Here is a 20,000-nt window from a genome sequence, read left to right as displayed (position 1 = left end):
TGATGTGTGTGACTGTGTCTGTGTGTCTAAGTGTGTCTGTGTGTGTGTGCGGGCGTGTGTGTGTGTATGTGTCTGTCTGTGTCTTTATGGATGTGTGTGATTGTGTCTGTGTGTGTCTAAGTGTGTCTGTGTGTCTGTAATTGTGTGTGTGTGTGCGTGCGTGCGTGTGTCTCTAAGTGTGTGTGTGTGTGTGTGTGTGTGTGTGTGTGTGTGTGTGTGTGTGTGTGTGTGTATCTCTAAGTGTGTGTGTGCCCCACAGACCCCTCCGGTAACACCAGATGCATCTCTCTGACAGACCTCTGAACTTGCACCTGACCCTTCCCTGCATGTGCTCCCGGACATTCCTAAAATGCCCACTCCTGGGGCAGTGAGGACCATAAAAGGACAGGGACGCCTTCCCTCCTCTGCCAACTCCAACCAGATGCCAAGACAGGCCCAATTAAACCTAACGATCCCGTCTTCTCACAGATGATGCTGGCTTGGTGCTTTCCAGCTCCAAGTGAACTAGGTGTGTGTGTGTGTGTGTGTGTGACTGCTGACCAGGCACAGCGGTTCTCATCTCATCTAAATATGCATGCCGTAAACTTAATCAGGACATATGCACATAGCATGGTTAGCGAGGCATGACTTCTAGCCGTACTGTTACATGCTCCATAAGCTCTGCTGAATAGACTAGGAGGAGTCATTTAGTGATGAATAAGACAGAGCGGTATAAAGGCAGGCAGAGAGAGAGAAACAGAGAGAGAGATAGAGAGAGAGAGAGAGAGAGAGAGATAGAGAGAGAGAGATAGAGGGAGAGGGAGAGAGAGAGAGATAGATGTTATGTTGTAATGTATGTAACAATAGCTTTGACAACACTGTTCAAATACAGTCATGCTAATAAAGCAACTTTGAATTTGAGAGAGAGAGAGAGAGAGAGAGAGAGAGAGAGAGAGAGAGAGAGAGAGAGAGAGAGAGAGAGAGAGAGAGAGAGAGATGTGCATAAAAGTGAGAATGCAAAGCCCAAAGGACCAAACAAAGAGGACTGAGTGATTAGAGACTGAGAAAAGAGAGGAAAAAAAGAGAGGGAGAGAGAGTGGTAATGTTAAAAAGAAAGAGAAAGAGACTTTAACAAGCTGCTTGTTCTGTCCCTCATTGTCAGCACAGAGGCAGTGTGGAGTATCCATGCACACACAGTCTCCTCTACTGTCCCAGACCAATCACAATCACACACACATGGGTGGGGTGGACAGGGGATTCATGGGTGGGTGGACAGGGGACACATGGGTGGGTGGACTCATGGGTGGGGTAAGGATGGGACTCATGGGTGGGGTAAGGATGGGACTCATGGGTGGGGTAAGGATGGGACTCATGGGTGGAGTGGACAGGGGACACATGGGTGGGTGGACACATGGGTGGGGTAAGGATGGAACTCATGGGTGGGGTAAGGATGGGACTCATGGGTGGAGTGGACAGGGGACACATGGGTGGGGTAAGGATGGGACTCCTGGGTGGAGTGGACAGGGGACTCATGGGTGGGTGGACACATGGGTGGGGTAAGGATGGGACACATGGGTGGGTGGACACATGGGTGGGGTAAGATGGGACTCATGGGTGGGTGGACACATGGGTGGGGTAAGGATGGGACTCATGGGTGGAGTGGACAGGGGACTCATGGGTGGGTGGACACATGGGTGGGGTAAGGATGGGACACATGGGTGGGTGGACACATGGGTGGGGTAAGGATGGGACTCATGGGTGGGGTAAGGATGGGACACATGGGTGGGGTAAGGATGGGACACATGGGTGGGGTAAGGATGGGACTCATGGGTGGAGTGGACAGGGGACTCATGGGTGGGTGGACACATGGGTGGGGTAAGGATGGGACACATGGGTGGGGTAAGGATGGGACACATGGGTGGGTGGACACATGGGTGGGGTAAGGATGGGACACATGGGTGGGGTAAGGATGGAACACATGGGTGGGGTAAGGATGGGACCCAGTGGCAGGGCTGCAGTGGGATGGGCACAGATGGACATTACAACAGCGTATTGCTACCACGCTATTACGGCATCAAATACAACAGAACTTAATGAGAAACAGACTGTGTACAACACACTGGGTAGAACACACGGTTACACACTGACTCCCTACTGTCCAATAGAAGTGAAGATGTACATTCTGCTAGAATAAGTATGTTACCTGTAACTACTAACCCTGGGATGGACATTCTGTTAGATAAAATAGCTTGAATGTTATTCCTTATTTTGTAAGTCTCTTTGGATAAAAGTGTCTGCTAAATGAATACATGTAAATATAATGTTAATGATAGTAGGAATGACTAGTAGGAATTTATGTATTCACTGAAACTACTACATAAGTACTATGCCATTCCTATACTTCACTATTTTCAAATCATATACAACTGGGTCCGCAGCAGAACTCAGGCACAGCGTCTGAGAACTTTTAAGTTCCACAGTACATGCTACAATGCTACTACATGCAACAGGCAGAGAGTAGACACAAAACAAACTGGGATGCATCACTGGCAGTACTGGGCTGGGGGTTGGATGGACGGACATACGGATGGTGTGTGTGTGTATGTTTGCTTGTGTGTGTGTGTGTTGGGGGGGGGCACTATCGAGGTCACCCACCATGATGAAGCTGCTCACAGGTCATCTGTCCGGCTGGTGGGGGCTGGACGGACTGGGAGGGGGGCGAGGGCTCGACGGCCTCAGCCAGAGGGGGGGCAGAGTCCAGCTGGCCCACGGGCGGGGGCCAGGGCAGGTCTTTAATCACTTTAATCTCTACTGCAGGCACACGGGGGCATCAGAGGAGGAGAGGAGGGGGGGTGAGAAAGAACAGGTGAGAAAGAGGAGAGAGAGAGAAGGAGAAAGAAAGAGAGAGAGAAAGTGAGAGAGCGCAAAAGGATAAGAGAAAGACAGACCGAGATTCAGAAAATGATGACCATAAGAATGAGAAGAAATGAGAGAATGAGAAGATGAAAGAGAGAGAGAGAGAGAGAGAGAGAGAGAGAGAGAGAGAGAGAGAGAGAGAGAGAGAGAGAGAGAGAGAGAGAGAGAGAGAGAGAGGAGGAGGAGAAAGGGATCAGGGGGAAAACAGGGAAGAAGAAAAAACAAAGAAGCAGATTAAGAGACAGAACAACAGTCAGGAAAAAGTTTAAAGACAGGCAAGGTGTTCTAGAATCTTCCCAGGTCACCCATGGCAACAGCAGCTATGGGAGGAAGAGGACAGGACCAGGCCAAGACTGGACACCGTGAAAAGAAGCCATGTTGGATTAGTTCTCAACACCCCGCTCTCTGCCAACCCCCCCTCCCCCCTCCCCCCTCTCCGCTGCAGCAGATGAGCCAGCAGGCAAAGCAGACTCAGGAGACCATACACTCAACTCAGAGAGAGAGAGAGAGAGAGAGGGAGAGAGAGAGAGAGAGAGGGGGACAGAGGCCCACATGAGGACCATGCAGCAGACTGAGGGAGAGAAGAGCAGATGAGATGGAGTGCAGTGCGGTGTGGAGGCTGTCAGATGCCCTGCCTCTCCCACACAGGCACCGCTACCAGATAAAGGATGTGTGTGGGACAGAACAACGCCGCACAGATAAAAACACATGGATGCTATCTGATTGTCTCCACTAATGCAGTTATGCTCTCTCTCTCTCTCTCTCTCTCTCTCTCTCTCTCTCTCTCTCTTTCTTTCTCTCTCTCTCACACACACACACACAACCACACACAGAACTGATGTTTTTTACTAGCAGAATTTTAGTGGCCTAGCAAACCTGATAAGATTAGAGAGAGAGAGAGAGAGAGAAAGAGAGAAAGAGAGAGAGAAAGAGAGAAAGAGAGAGAGAGAGAGAGAGAGTGCTGGCGGCATTACTGTGGATTAATGGAACAAAAGGCTGTGTCTCTAATGTCAAAGCTTTTCATCTCATCTCATCTCATCTCATCTCATCTCATCTCATCTCATCTCATCTCCTCTCCTCTCATCTCATCTCCTCTGTCCTACTCAGAGTCCATGAAACAAGACATTCTGAGAGAGCGGAGGGGGAAGGAAATAAAGGAAAGATGACAATAAACTATTCACACAAACGAACACACACACACACACACACACACACACACACACACACACACACCAACCGAGGTCACTCATCAACTGTTTGTGTGCTGATGCATGTGCACGTGTGTGTGTGTGTGTATGTGTGTGTGTGTGTGTGTGTTTGTGTGTGTCCAAGGTGCCAGTGCCTTTACGAGCATATAAAACAGGCTCGTCTAATGAAAGTGAACGAGGTGATGGAGTTGTCCTTCTGGTGTTGGTAGTGTTGGTGTGCAGGTGGTAGAGGAAGTGTCAGTGAGAGCCTGGAGCTTTAACAGCAGTGAGAGAGAGAGGGAGGGAACCAGAGGGACCAAGGCCTTGGACAGGAAACACACACACCAAGGTCGGGGACAACAACATACACATTCTGAGAGAGAGAGAGAGAGAGAGAGAGAGAGAGAGAGAGAGTGTGTGTGTGTGTGTGTTTAGGGCCTGTACAGTATATATGTGTGCACGTATCCACCCATGTGCTGCATGTTCATGTGTTTGAGCGTTTGTGTCATTTGACCATGTGTTTGTTTGTGTGTGTGTGTGTGTCTGTGTGTCCTGGTCATAGAAAGTCTGTGCGGATAAGCTGCGGCATACCATATGGCCATATGGACCCACTCATAGTCTGATGCTCAGTAAGCTTTATGTCAATACCAGGTGTGTGTGTGTGTGTGTGTGTGTGTGTGTGTGTGTACATATCAGCATCAGTCATCCTGTCTGTGTGTCTCTCAGGCTGTCGTTTTCACACACTCTCACAGGCTCTCCTGCACGTCATGCTGATTGATGTTGTAAAGCGACTTTCAGTTAGTCATGGTCACCGTTACATACAAATGGAGTCATTATGAACGATGAAAACCCACAAGCCTAAAGGTTCTGACAAACCAAACCAAAACAAATGTGCATGCAGTCTTTACTCTGTAAATGGGAAACATACACAGTAGCTTGAATCCAATCATACGCTATTCCAGCCAATCAGCACGTTGTTTCAGTAGTGCATAGGAGAGGACAGTAATCTGATTGGATTCTAGAACTGAGGACTGCACCTGTCGCCATGACGAGTGTTTAGAGGATGCTTTGGATGTTTTTGTGCTGAGGGCACAGATGACCAACAGGAAATGACCGTCTGAGAAGAGACCACTTTGGACAGGCTGTTCCCTCTCCCACTCACTGTCTGCGTGTGTGTATATGTGTGTGTGGGTGTGTGTCCATGTGTGTGTGTGCAGGCCAGGGAGATATGAGGGAGGGCTCCACAGCTGGGCTGAGAAGTCAACAGGCGAGACCCATCACTATGACGACCATCATACAAGGAATGTCTCCATGACGATAGCCCGAGGGATGTTATTACCGTCCTCTTGCTCCCTCCTCTCCTGGTTGCTAAGTGGGACGGGTCACGGAGAGGTCGCCGGCTCTGCCAGCCCATAATAAGACGTGTGTGTATGGCAGGGTTGCCGTGGGTGCTGATAAAGTGCTAATTCTTATTTCACGTTTTAGATTAGCGTGTAATTGTGTCGGGAGAAGAGAGCGGAAACTAAGCTGCCTCGGAGCCAACATGAGGAGAGGACAGTTATGAAACACACACACACACACACACACACACACACACACACAGATACACGCACACACACACACACACACACAGATACACGCACACATGCACGCACTCATGCAAACACGCATGCACACGCCACACACACACACACACACACACACAGGCTGACATGTCACACTTCACATTTTCCATTTTTCAATTTAAGGCAACCTGATTTAAGTGCCAGCCTTTGAGAAACAACCTATTTGAGCCTGTTAGTGTGTGAACTGTTTAGATTCTTCATTCAGCATCACATACAGAGAATGTGTGTGTGTGTGTGTGTGTGTGTGTGTGTGTGTGTGTGTGTGTGTGTGTGTGTGTGGAGGAGAGAGACACACACTGACCTGGTGTCTATATGTTGTTTACACACTCACCTGTGTTACACACACACACAGAGAGAGAGAGAGAGCTTTCAGATGAACAGATGTTCACACAACTTCTCTACCATTTCCTTTACATTCTCTCACTATATACATATGCTCACAACACACACACACGCTCACAACACACACACACACACGCTCACACATGCGTGCATACACACACACACACACATACACACACTGTGCCCAGCCTTTGAAGTGTCCCCAAGTCCCTTTGATGGTGTGTGAGAACTCTGGCTGACCGCTTTGCTTGTCTTTCAGCCGGTCTCCATAGGTAACAGGCTGTCCTCTACACGACCCAATCAGCTTAGAGAGTTCCATGCACTGAATTCTGGGTAAAAAACGGAGCCTTTCATGGTCCAAATGAGCCTTTCATTCCCTGGAGGGCTAGCCAGGGGACAACCCGAGGGCGATGTCACAGCTCTACATCACACACACACACACACACACACACACACACACACAAACACACTCTCTGGAGGCTAGATCATCCATCAGCCTCCATAAGCTAGCATTTGACACAAATGCACTACTCCTTGAGCCTGGTATATTGTCCTGGCTCCTCGATCATAAAGCAGTGCAGTGGTGGCACGTAGCAGGGCAGCATGGTGCTCTATCTGCCTGTACATATTTATTTAAAGGGAAATGGAACAGTGATAAAGAACTGCTCAGAAGAGAAATGAAGGCACTCCACTGCAACGCACACACGCATTCCTACTGCAGAACAACACACACTCACTCCTACTGCTCAACAACACACACACTCCTATAGACACACACTCTTACACTCTTACTATTACACAGACAGCTGCAATACACACATCTATAACCGTGTGGCATGCGCACACACACACACACACATGCACGCATGTACAAAAGTACACACACACACACACACACACACACACACTTTGCCGTTGCACTACAGCAGTGAAGACGATGCGGCACTACACACAACTTCAACACTGATACGCACTCACAAAAAACCTCAACAGATACAACGTTACACAACACGGTCTACAGCTAAATGACTATGCATACTCTAAACACTGACATCAGGACACACACCTCACACACCAATTAAGAGTGCTGGTTGCATCTTGGCACACACACACACACACGCACACACACACACACACACACAACCATACACACACCTGATGTTGCTGGCACCGTGTGAAGCTGAGCTAAGCTCTTTAATCATCATCAAACACGTGTGTGTGTGTGTGTGTGTTGACACCAGGGAGCCTGTTGGCACAGTTGGCATTGGGCAAAGATTAGAAACAAGTTTGCTGATACTGGGGAGGGCACACCAAGGGCATCCAACAGTCTTCACAAGCACTAAGAGCGCATGCACACACAGAGACACAGACACACACACACACACACACACATACGTCTGACAGGACACCTGCTTGAAGGTTAATAGAGAAAGTGTGTAACAGCTGTGCTGTGGGTGTGGGGTTACAAAGTGATAGACAAAGGTCAAAAGGTCACCGGTGTGAAATGTGGGAGTGTAACATGATGTCTTGATATATAAGAGGAAAAAGGAGCAACAAAGGACACTTTAAAATGTCACGGTGGACGCAAGAAACTTGAAACTTGAAAGAGCATAGTGTAAGAGTAGGTATGTGTGTGTGTGTGTGTGAGTGTGTGGGGTTGTGTGCGAAAGTGGTGTGTGTGTGTGTGTGTGTGTGTGTGAGAGAGTGAGAGTGAGAGTGAGAGAGAGAGAGAGGGAGTGTGTGTGTGTGTAGGTCTCCTATGGACATGGAAGCATCCATGTGACTGAACACCCATTACAATCTTTCCTCACCTCCTTGCAGCTTTGCACCGTGACGAAAAACAAAAGGCAGCTTTCACACACACACACACACACACACACACACACACACACAGACACACAGAGAGAGAATAAGAAAACCTTCCAGAGTCTTCTCTGTTTTCTTGGCGCGGCCCCGGTTTGTTTGCCGACGTCTTGATTTTAATTAGATGCTAATAAGGCATTGTTGCACTTTGCACCGCCGCACGGATCAGACACCAACGGCAACGCAGGCGGCTCTCATGGAGGGCCGGCTTAATTCACAACGCCTCTGCGTGAACGTTTTGCGGCGTCGCTGTTAAGCACGGCTTTTAAACGTCTCGGAGAGTGTGGATACGCAAGGCCTCTCTCACCGGGGACGTGCAGGCTTTGGGATATTCTAAATGTGCTTTATATGAACCATTCTGACAGGCCCACGCAACAACACAACACTTCAAATGCCTAAATTGCCCTGAGAGCCAGGAGAGTAGTAGTGTGTTTCTGCGCACAGGAGGAGAGGGATGAATAAAGCAAATGAATGAAAGGTTAAATATGAAGGAGGGAATCAATCTGAACAAAGGATCATCGGGAGGGTGGTTAAGCTTAGAATGCAGTAAGTGTAACTGTTTCTGAGTGAGTGAGTGAGTGAGTGAGTGTATGTGTGTGTGTGTGTGTGTGTGTTTTTGTGTGTGTGTGTGTGTATATGTGTGTAGGAAAAAGAAGGAGAAAGTATACAGAAAATCAGCCTTTGTGCTTTTCTAGGGTCATTTTGTTGTGTAGCCTGTGTGAGACAAAGCTGATTAACTTGGTATCTGAATACCATCATTCTCTCTCTCTCTCTCTCTGTGTGTGTGTGTGTGTGTGTGTGTGTGTGTGTGTGTGTGTGTGGTGAGGGGGTAACAGTGTGGACTCTGAGTGCAGCGGCTGGCCTAAATGTGTGTTTACAGATAAGGCAAGTCCAGCTGCTTCAGCTTTTCAAGGATCTGGAGGTGGACAAAACACACACGCCAAGAGACTTATCAAACGGTGAAGGAGTGTTTGACCTTTGTGTGTGTGTGTGTACACAGTATGTGTTTGTATTCTAAACTTCTCTGTTCTGTTCATTTCTGACTATGTATTGCGTGCATGCATGTGTGTTTAGATGTGTATGTGTGCTAATACATTGATATATTGTGGGGTCACAATTATTGAGGTCATGGCTTTGAAAAACAAACACAGAGGCCCAGTGGTCCTATATTCAGCATCATATCAATCACACACACACACACACACACACACACACACACATTACTGGATTTAAAGCAATTCAATTATTTACTTAAACTATCAGAGTAGGCGCTGCGCAGTGCAGGACATTAAGCGCTTGTAGCCTCATTAAAGAACCATGAGGCAGGGAGGGCGCCTGGGGTCTCCTGCCCGACATCGGCAGCTTTTATCTGGGCAGCAGAGAGAGAGGCAGGGCCCCTCTGGCCCTGGGCCAACTTAATGGAGTGGACCATGCATACAGAGACGAAAGCACTTGCGCACACACGCACACACACACGCACACACACGCACACACACAGTGTTACAGATATTTGAGTAAGGGTGAGTTTTAAGTAACAGTCTTCCTGTGGTCATACTGATACACTCCTCAGATTTCCAATGACTGATTGGCTGAGTGTGTGTGTGTGCCTAGCTGGGTTGTGTGAGATGCATAACAGATTAGCCATAAGTACATGCTCATACAGAAACCCCCAACACACACACACACACAATCAGGGGGTGGAAGAGGATTAAGTAACAAGACACACTAACACACTCCTCAGGTTCCCAATGACTTCCTGATTGTGTGTGTGCGTGTGTGTGTGTGTGCACATGTATATGTGTGCACTCATAGATGCATATGTAAGTGTACTCTCTCTCTCACACACACACACACACACAAGTAACCCTCCAGACTGCCACAGACACACTCTTCACAGGGGTCATTATCTAATGCATCTTCATCTTTAATAGGCCCTGGCCTCATCCATCACACACTCAACACGCAGAGAGAGCAAGAGAGAGAGAGAAAGAGAGAGAGAAAGGGAGAAAGGGAGAGAGCGAGAGAGAGAGATGCAAACGCCAGAGGATGACTGATTAACTTTGGAGTGCACAGATACACCCGACTCGCCCTCCAACAAGAGTCAAATTTGCATTGTGCAGCACATCTGTCTGCTGATAACCCCACACTGAATATTAATGAGTATCGGATCAGTAGGGGAACAACTCACACACACACACACACACCACATACACTCACACATGCACACACGCACGTATACTCACATGTGTACAAATACAGACACACACACACACACACACAGACTCGTCTAAACAGTGACGCAACACAGTGGAAAAACAAAAAGAAACTCCACCAGTCTAAGTGCATTAGCGCTCAGCCTATTGTTTTCTCTAACAAAGACGAATGAGTGGCTATGGGTTTGGAATTATAGGACCGAGCTGTGCAGATGGAGAGAATAAGCTGCAGAGGGCTGTCGTCATTACTTTCCCTCCCTTCTCCCTTCCCTTCTCTCTTCCCTCCTTTCCTTCCCTCCTTTCCTTCCCTCCTTCCTTTTTGGTTCTTTGTCGCGGTCCATTTCCTCCTCCTCAGGAGTGAGCAGCCTGTTCATGTTTCTTCATTACGCCACGGCTAGTTTGGCAGCGAGATTGCTGTGTATTTTGCATGTGCACAAACACAGGAGAAGGAGATTGTTTTTTTTTTCTTCTTTCTATTTCAATTCCGGCGAGTTGCAATCTCAAGGGGAGAGAGTTTTAACGGAAAATTACTCCATTATTCATCATCTTAGATAAAGATGAAAAAAAGAGAAAGTTTTGTTTTGTTTTTTTTTTTGAGGCCTCCGATGTAAAATCTTTGCAGCGGCGACCTAGATATGTCTAAAATCACAACAATCCGCCTGAAGTGGCTACCTCCAGTTGCCATGATAATGAGGGACTGTCATTACACTGAGACTGACAGAGCAAGGCCACTGGGCTTTATCGACCCGACCTTAGGACCCCGTGGTGACCTTATGTGACCTTCTATGACCTTGGGTGACCTCCAGCGGCTGATCTTTGCCAGACAGCGAGCCTTGTGGCCGACCCTGGGGGCGGGCGGGCGAGGCGGAGACCTACAGGCGTCTCCCGTCCCTCAGATCTGGGCTTCTAAAGACGGCTGCCTCTGGATTGGTCGGGTTCCCCCCCCACACCTTTTTTCTGTGCTGTCTCAGGGCTTTGAAGATAGAGATGTCTGCAACAAATGGAGTTCATGACTAGGTCTGCACACACACACACACACACACACACACACACACACACACACACACACACTTGACAAGGGAGCCTGCGATCTGTTCTCTCTTTTTCTCAACTTCTCCCTCCCCCTCTCCCCTCTCTCTCTCTCTCTCTCTCTCATTCTGATTTCTTTGTTGAATGATGGGGTGTCGAGGGGAGCAGAGTTTGTCTCCTCCAAATGTCGGCATGTTGTTTCTGAGTGAGAGCAAAATGGAACACAGACTCCAGTCAGAGAAAGGGCAGAACAGAGGAAGAACAGAGGAATCAGTCTTATGAAACAACCTGAGCTGAAAGAGAGAGAGAGAGAGAGAGAGAGAGGGAGAGAGAGAGAGAAAGATGCAGTCGGCTGTCTGTTATGGGAGACGGTGCTTTGAAATTTGCACAGAACACAATTCCCCATCAAAGAGGGGATGAAGCGGAGAGCAATCTGTAAACAGCGGAAGAATCCATTAGGGAGCGGGAGTGGGGAAGAGCGGTGTCAGGATTAGGAGGAAGAATTAACGAGGCAACGTTTTGAAGTCGTTCATTCTTTATCCACAATCCAGCAGAGACCTGCACACTCAAAACTAAAACATTTTTTGTGAAATGTGTAGGCCTCCACACATACAAACACACCCATACACACACACAGACACACACACACATACACATACACACACACACACACACACACACACACACACACACACACACAGCACCCACCCACCCCCACACACACCTCACTCAATTCCATTACAACTTTCAGTTCTATTTATTGACAGTTTTGATACTGAACTGCTCTCACAGTGGCAAGAGGGTCTGTTAGACTGTTAGTGTCAAAAGTGCCTCTCTTTCCCAGTAGATACAGGAGGGGTGAGGACAGAAACACACACACACACACACACACACACACACACACACACACACACACACACACACACACACACACAGACAGACACACAGACAGACACACAGACAGGCAAACACATAGACAGACAGACACACAGACAGACACACAGACAGGCAAACACATAGACAGACAAACAGACAGACAGACAGACAGGCAAACACATAGACAGAGACACACAGACAGACAGACAGACACGCAGGAGTGGTCATAGACGGTCATAGACAGTCATAGGTCATAGACAGTCTCCGGTTCTGCTCCCACCTACTTGAATGCCCTCATACAGACTTACACTACCTCCAGACCGGCAAGGCCCCTCTGATCTAATCGACGCCTAGCTCTACCACCGCACGCTCAAGCCAATCCAAACTTTTCTCATCTGTTGTTCCTCGTTGGTGAACACACTGCCAGTTCCTACAAGGGCAGGGACATCCTTTTCCACTTTCAAAAACTCCTGAAGACCCAGCTCTTTAGAGAACACCTACTCTCATAGCAACACTTACAACAAGTCTTACTGATCCTAGCACTCACCAGCCGTTTTAAACTGACAAGTAACTGTTAAAAACAGCACTCACCGACGACTTATTCTTACTGTACTCTAATGTTTTTTGTTTTTTTAAACTGTCCTAAAATTGTGAGAATTGTTCTAAAAACGTACTGTTTACCATGTTGTTAGTCGCTTTGGTTAAAAAGCGTCAGCCAAATGTAATGTAATGTAATGTAATGTAAAGACAGGAGGGAGGCCAGTGACACCAGTGTAGACAAAGCAACGCAAAGTAGAGAATAGGAAGGACACCGGCGCCATCTCAAAGCCACCAGCCAAACCCCAAATCACCTTCCCACTCTGACGCCCTCTCAAGGGAGAGGACAGGAGGAGGAGAGAGATGTTAAGACGTCAACACGGAACAGACGGGGAACTTCAGAGACACGCAAACTGACAAACATTCAGACAGACAGACATGTTCTCCCCTGTCATTGTGAAACTAGATGCCCCCTGTAGACTGAGCAGCATTTGGAAACACAGTCATCGTGGAGGATCGTTTAGAGTGAGTGAAGAGAAAGGGAGAGAGAGAGGGAGAGAGAGAGAGAGAGAGAGAGAGAGAGAGAGAGAGAGAGAGAGAGAGAGAGAGAGAGATGGACAAAGAGATGTATCCTTTTTCCAGCTGAGACCAGAAGCTTCTAGGCCATCACACAGTCCCTATAATAAGTAAGATTGGGAGAGAGAGAGAGAGAGAGAGAGAGAGAGAGAGAGAGAGAGAGAGAGAGAGAGAGAGAGAGAGAGAGAGAGAGAGAGAGAGAGAGAGAGAGAGAGAGAGAGAGAGAGAGAGAGAGAGAGAGAGAGAGAGAGAGAGATAGGCAGACAGATAGACATCCAGCAAGGGAAGCTAACACAGGCAGACCAACAAACTGGAAGGGGAAGTAAGCAGCAAGACAGCTGGTGAGACAGACAAACAGACAGACAGCAAGTGAGACCGACGGGCAGTCTGGTGGTGAGATGGCGTCCCCTGCGTCCCTGTGCGGGGTACCTTTGGGGGTTCTAGGCGGGGGGTCCTTAGTCCTGGGGGTCTCTGGTTCTCTGCCTCCCACTGAGCCGTCGGTGCTAACACAGCCATAACACAGCAGAGCTGTCCACGAGGGAGGAACACAGCACACAGAAAAATAAAGGGAAAAATAATAATAAAGAAAACCCTTCAAAGAATGATGTAGGCTTAGATCTTAGTTCAAACTGTTGGTTAGTTATGGAGTTGCTTCACTGGCAGCGTTGTCTTTGTATACGAAAAATAGCCATTGAAAATGAAAAATGCCAAGTGGATCAGCGCTGGATAGTTATGGCCATGCTAGCCCTTTAGGGACTCTAACACAAACAACATTCAATGACAAACACACACACACACACACACACACACACACACACACACACACACAATCTCAGTTTATGTGCAACAACTTCACTCCATCCTATATCTTCAAAGCTACACACACACACACACACACACACACACACACACACAAAACAAACAAACACATATACACATGCACACACACACAGACAAACAAACAAATGCACACACACACACATATACACATGCACATAAAGAGAGGGAGAAGAGACAAAGCGACACACAAACACACAGAAACACACATACTGTACACCCCAAGACACAAACACACACACACACACACACACACACACACACACACACACACACACACACACACACACACACACACACACACACACACACACACACACACACAGATGAGATGCTGGTCCCCAGACACCCTACAAAAGGCCTTTCAGCTTTGGGAAGAGGAAGAGAGAGACAGCCTCTCTAGATGGAGGGAGAGAGAGAAACCACAGGAGGAAACAGTTAGTGCTGGAGGACGAGAGGAAAGAAGAGGAGGAGGAGGAGAAGAGGAGAGAGGGTGAGTCATTAATACAGAGGAAAAAAAGGGCTGCCTTATTCCCATCACCAGATCCAAGCTAAAAACCCCAAGAGTCAAGCCAAACACCGTCCACCCTGCCACAGCACAAGACACCACACACACACACACACACACACACACACACACACACACACACAATCCATCTCCATCACTCTCTCTTGTTCACTCAGTTAATAGGGTTCCATTACTCAAATGCTCAGATTCTCTCACCTCTCTCAATTTCCCTCTAACTCACCATTTCAATGTCATTCTATCACTCTTTCTCTACATCCCTCGCTCATTCTCTTTCCCTTGCTCTTTTTTGGTCTCTCTCTCTCTCTCTCTCTTGCTTAGATTGGTGAGTTCACCCTCAGAATAGACTTTTCTCCTCTATCCCCTTTTCTTCCATTCCTCCCTCTCTCTTTATATCCCTCTCTTTTTCTCACCATCTCTGTGTCCCATCTCTTTTCTCTCCATTATTCCCTCTGAATCCTCCTCTCTCTCTTTCTCTCTCTCCATACCTTTCTACAATTACTCATCCCTGCCTTTCCTACTTCTTGCCATCTATCTTTCTATCTATCTATCTATCTATCTATCTATCTATCTATCTATCTATCTATCTATCTATCTATCTATCTACAGTATCTATCTATCTATCTATCTTCATCTACGTCCTTCTCTCTCTTTATTGCTCCATCTCCCTACTGTACATGTGAAGGCTTTTGGAGATGCACTCTTTCATGTCCCTCTCCCTCCACCCTCTTCTCATATACTGTATCTCTCTCTTCATCCCTCGCTTTCTTTCTCTTCCTTTCGAACCTGCAAAGGCTTTGGTGTTCCTTCCACTCCCAGGGATTTCTTCATACTCCCCCCTCTCCCTCTCTCTCTCTCTCTCCCTCTCTGTCGTACCTGCGAAGGCTTTGGAGATGCGCTCCTTCTTCCACTCCCAGGGTTGGTCGTACTCCTCCGGGGGTCTCTCGTCGTCCTGCGGCAGACGGCTCTCGCGCGGGCAGCGGGTCGGCTCCGGGTCCGAGTCGCCGCCGTTCTCCGTCGGCTCGTATGGCATGTCGTAGAGCGGCAGCTGCCGAATGGAGCCCTCCTTCGTCCCGCGGCGGATCTCTGGAGGAGAGGAGCGACAGATGAGAGAAAAACAGAAAGAAGGGAAAGAAAGAGTTAGGACACGACAGCTTTGGGTCCCCAGAAATAGTCTTACATCACCACATGTAGAGGAGTAAACATCAGCACATATGGAGGTATCGTAAACAATAATAGTATACATTTATAGAAATACATTTCTAAACCAGACTAAGGCCTTATACCCTATTGTTTTTGACACAACCTTCATAAATCCACAAGTGCAATGATTAGTCTCCACACACTCTCCATCTTTTCTTGGAGGTTGTTTTTAACTTTGAACCTCCACACCACAGACCAATTAGCCTTTTGCTTCTGTTTCCGATGCAGGTAAAGGTGCGCTCTATAACACATCTGCTGATTCAGATGCAGGTAAAGGTGTGCTCTATAACACAGCTTCTGTCTCTGCTTGCTCATGCCACACACCCTACAACGTCACTCTCTACAAGTCAGCACTCGTGTAACATGTGTGTGTGTGTTTGTGTGTGTGTGTGTGTGTGTGTGGAAGAGGGAAGTTGAGGACTGAAGTGACTACCCCACTGACTCATTCATTATGAAACACTAAGGCTTGTGTTTGGCTTCACACACACACACACACACACACACTTACTGTGAGTCACATCAGAAATCACACTATGATGGACTATGATGGAGGACAGGAGAGAGTTGAGAAATACTGGGATTATGACTCACTCTATGGATAAAGACAGGAGAAGACAGGAGAAGACAAACATAGACACTATAGAAGGGGCAGCCGTGGCCTACTGGTTAGCGCTTCGGACTTGTAACCGGAGGGTTGCCGGTTTGAACCCCGACTGGTAGGCCACGACTAAAGTGCCCTTGAGCAAGGCACCTAACCGCTCACTGCTCCCCGAGCGCCACTGTTGTTGCAGGCAGCTCACTGCGCCGGGATTAGTGTGTGCTTCACCTCACTGTGGGCTGAGTGTGTTTCACTAATTCACGGATTGGGATAAATGCAGAGACCAAATTTCCCTCACGGGATCAAAAGAGTTTATATACTTATACTATACTTATACTATTGGCACTCACTCACTCACTCACTTACAAACACACACACAGAAACACAAACACGGCACAGTATGAACAGGAGAAATAGGACAGAAGTTCATCTCTAAAAGAGTGGAGGTTCACACTGACATTCCTTTGTTTAAATCTAGCTCCACACACACACACACACACACACACAGGAAATGAACCCCATGACTGGGCGGTATGACTGGGCTCAGCTGGTTCAGGGGTAATGGGTTACAGTGCCTCCAGTGTGGGGGCTGCAGCAGTGCATTTTGGGTAACTTGGCACAGCATGGTCCAGCTGTCGCCTGAGAAAAGGGACAGGGTCACCACGGACATCAGAGAGCACAGCAGCAGCAGCAGCAGCAGGACATCCAAAGGACAGAAAGGCATCAGTAGAACTGCCACCTGTGATTATTCTGATATTGGAATAATCTATCAATTATTTTATCCATTAATAAGAAAATGTAGAACAAAAATGCCAATGAGTGTTTCCTCACAAAACGATTACCTAAAAAAGTTGACGAATAATATAATAGGCGACTAAATAACTAGACCTTGCCGACTAGCCCTAGACATCGTAATTACTCCTACTGACCCTGTGAACACCTGTTAACAGCTCCCACCACAACCGTCTCTGCTGCTGCTGCTGCTGCTGCGCTACGGAAAGCCAAGAGGGACACGAACGCCAGCGTCTGAGTGGGAGGTGTGAGTTGTCAGGGGAGACGTGAGACACTCAGATGCTACAAGCTGTTCTTCATCAGCCCACTAATTGTGCTTTAAATGAATCTCTCCACCTGCTGTGGTGCCGCAACAGTTTCAGAAGCTGCATGTCTGGAGAGAAGCTCACGGCCCAGCAGTCAGGGTCAACTGCAATCCCAACTGAGATCTGCTGGGAGCATGGGGATGTGTGTGTGTGTGTGTGTGTGTGTGTGTGTGTGTGTGTGTGTGTGTGTGTGTGTGTGTGTGTGTGTGTGTGTGTGTGTGTCTACTTGACTTTGAATCTGCTGGAGGGCTGATAAAAGAATACCTCTGTGGTTCTGATTCATGACAGAACCAAAAAGAAGAAGAAAAAAAAAACAACAGAATATTAACATCCAGAAAAGAAAGTGAAGAAAGTAGAGAGGGAAAAAGGCGGGGGAAGAGGGGCCATGAGCCCTAGGGGCATGAGCACCTGCGATAACCCAGAAAAGAGGAGAGAGAGAACACCAAGAGAAGGAGAGAGAAAACACCAAGAGGAGAGAGAGAATCACAGACAGAAGAGATGGATACAGAGAGAGAGATGGATGAAGAGAGAGAGAGAGAGAGAGAGAGAGAGAGAGAAGTTTTAACAGTTTTAGACACACACACACACACACACACACACACACACACTTCTACTTAACAGCACCCATAAGACGTGTGCCGTGGCCTCATCTGCAGCTTCCTCCTCACACATTTACCCACGAGAGACCCCTTCACTCCTCTTACCTGCATCTTTACCTCCTCTTTCTGACTAACACTTCACTCTCTTTCCCTCTGGCATATAGGACTATATGTGGAGATATTCATACACCTGCAGACATTTTATATGTGAGGGCACACGTGTGTGTGTGTGTGTGTGTGTGTGTGTGTGTGTGTGTGTGTGTGTGTGTGTGTGTGTGTATGTATGAGTGCTTCTGTCAGTTTGTCTGTTATGTGTGTGTGTGTGTGTGTGTGTGTGTGTGTGTGTGTGTGTGTGCATGTGTGTGTATGTGTTTGTGTGTTTCGGTCAGTGTGTCTGTGGTGTGTGTGTGTATGTTTCCCTTTCTCAGCAGAATAAAGTAGTTTCTCCATGAAGAGAAGAGGAGAAGAGAAGAGAGGAGAGGGTGAAGCATTTGGCTGCACTATAATTACCTGGGTACCCGCAGGAGCACTTAGAGGAACCGACAGAGAGAGAAAGAAAGAAAGAAAGAAAGAAAGAAAGGAAGGAAGAAAGAAAGAAAGGAAGAAAGAAAGAAAGAAAGAAGATAGGGAGCATTAGTGAGGAAGGGATAGGAAGGTAGAAGGATGTGGAAAAAAAGGTGTGTGTGTGGCCATCTTTAAATAGCTGTGTGTAAGGCTAAAGCCCTTTTATCCCAGCAGTGGTGAATCAGGAGGAACTGTCGAGGTGCACACTGACACACTACACACTCTACCAGTACGCCCACACACACACACACACACACACACACACACACACACACTACACACTACACACTCTGCCACGCATACGCGCGCACACACACACACACAGGCTCACGGCACATGCTTCCAGGACAAATGGAGGGAGTAGACCAGGTGAAAAGGAAGCCCTGAGGGCGTGAAGTGTGTGTGTGTGTGTGTGTGTGTGTGTGTGCGCGTGAATGTTCTGGCAGAGTGTGTAATATGTGTGCTTAAGAATGATTTCAGTGGGTGTCCAAGAGAGTGTTCAGTCGGCAGAATATGCAAATGTGTTTCCACATAGACAGTGTGTGTAAACTTTGTATGTGTGTGTGTGTGTGTGTGTGTGTGTGTGTGTGTGTGTGTGTGTGTGTGTGAGAGAGTGAAAGAGAGAGAGAGGGGGGGTGGGCGAGTGAGTGAGTAAGACACAAATAATGTGTTTCTCTGTATGTGTGTGCGTGTGTGTGCATGTGTGCGTGTGTGTGTGTGTGCGTGCGTGTGTGTGTGTGCATGTGTGCATATGCCCTTGCGTGTCTGAGGCCCCATCTGCCTGTACAGATTACAGTAATTGGTGATGCCATCACCCCTGCTGACCTGTTGCTCACTCTTAACCTCTGGACACATCTGTTCCAGATTCACACACACACACACACACACACACACCTACCTCCCCTGCCAATCATACACACCCCTTCCTCTTCCAGAGACTTCCTCTCCAGATGTCAACATTCCGAAATCTCGACCGGAATTAGTAATCTGCTGTCCACGGGCTAAGAACACAAGCTGGCCAGCCTCAGGCTAACTGCTCCCTCATGGACGCTGCTCTCTCCTCCTCACCTGCACACGCCTGGAAGGTGTCACTGAGCCTGTGCCTCTGCATGTGGATAACTGAATACGGCATGAAGGGGGTGAGGACTTCAATACTGACCAGGGTTGCAAATTAACTTTTTTTACCGGCCACTGTCTATCGAATGGGCAAATTCACCAGCCACTTGGTCCATGGTAGTCTATTAGTCTATGGTCAATAACTTTCAGCCAGCCAGTTTAATAGTTGACAACTAATCTATTAATTGATTCATTGATACAGCCCCAGTGAGAAATAGACCTTTTTCAACATTTTTATAAACATTTTTCACTGAATTTACAGAAAATGTGCAATATCATGAAATGTATCGCTATCGTCAGAGGAGATGATCTATATT

At 47.7% G+C, this 20,000-nt stretch overlaps 1 protein-coding gene across 5 annotated transcripts in view; it reads right to left on the bottom strand.

Annotated features, from left to right (window-relative positions):
• Window positions 1-20,000, bottom strand: part of LOC125286239 (SH2 domain-containing adapter protein F-like) — a 125,632-nt gene that overhangs the window by 21,928 nt on the left and 83,704 nt on the right. Inside the window, exons 3-5 of one of the 5 annotated variants that reach the window (XM_048231107.1) lie at window positions 15,383-15,592; window positions 13,573-13,671; window positions 2,635-2,790 (exon numbers count right to left, since the gene is read on the bottom strand). In XM_048231107.1, coding sequence (XP_048087064.1) covers window positions 2,635-2,790; window positions 13,573-13,671; window positions 15,383-15,592 — 465 coding nt within the window. The remainder of the gene's footprint in view (window positions 1-2,634; window positions 2,791-13,572; window positions 13,672-15,382; window positions 15,593-20,000) is intronic. The other 4 variants (XM_048231110.1, XM_048231108.1, XM_048231109.1 and 1 more) reach the window with 4 other exon arrangements.

Source organism: Alosa alosa, chromosome 21 (assembly GCF_017589495.1).
Source record: "Alosa alosa isolate M-15738 ecotype Scorff River chromosome 21, AALO_Geno_1.1, whole genome shotgun sequence".
NCBI classification, from domain to species: Eukaryota; Metazoa; Chordata; class Actinopteri; order Clupeiformes; family Clupeidae; genus Alosa; species Alosa alosa.
This window is presented reverse-complemented; position numbering and strand designations above follow the sequence as displayed.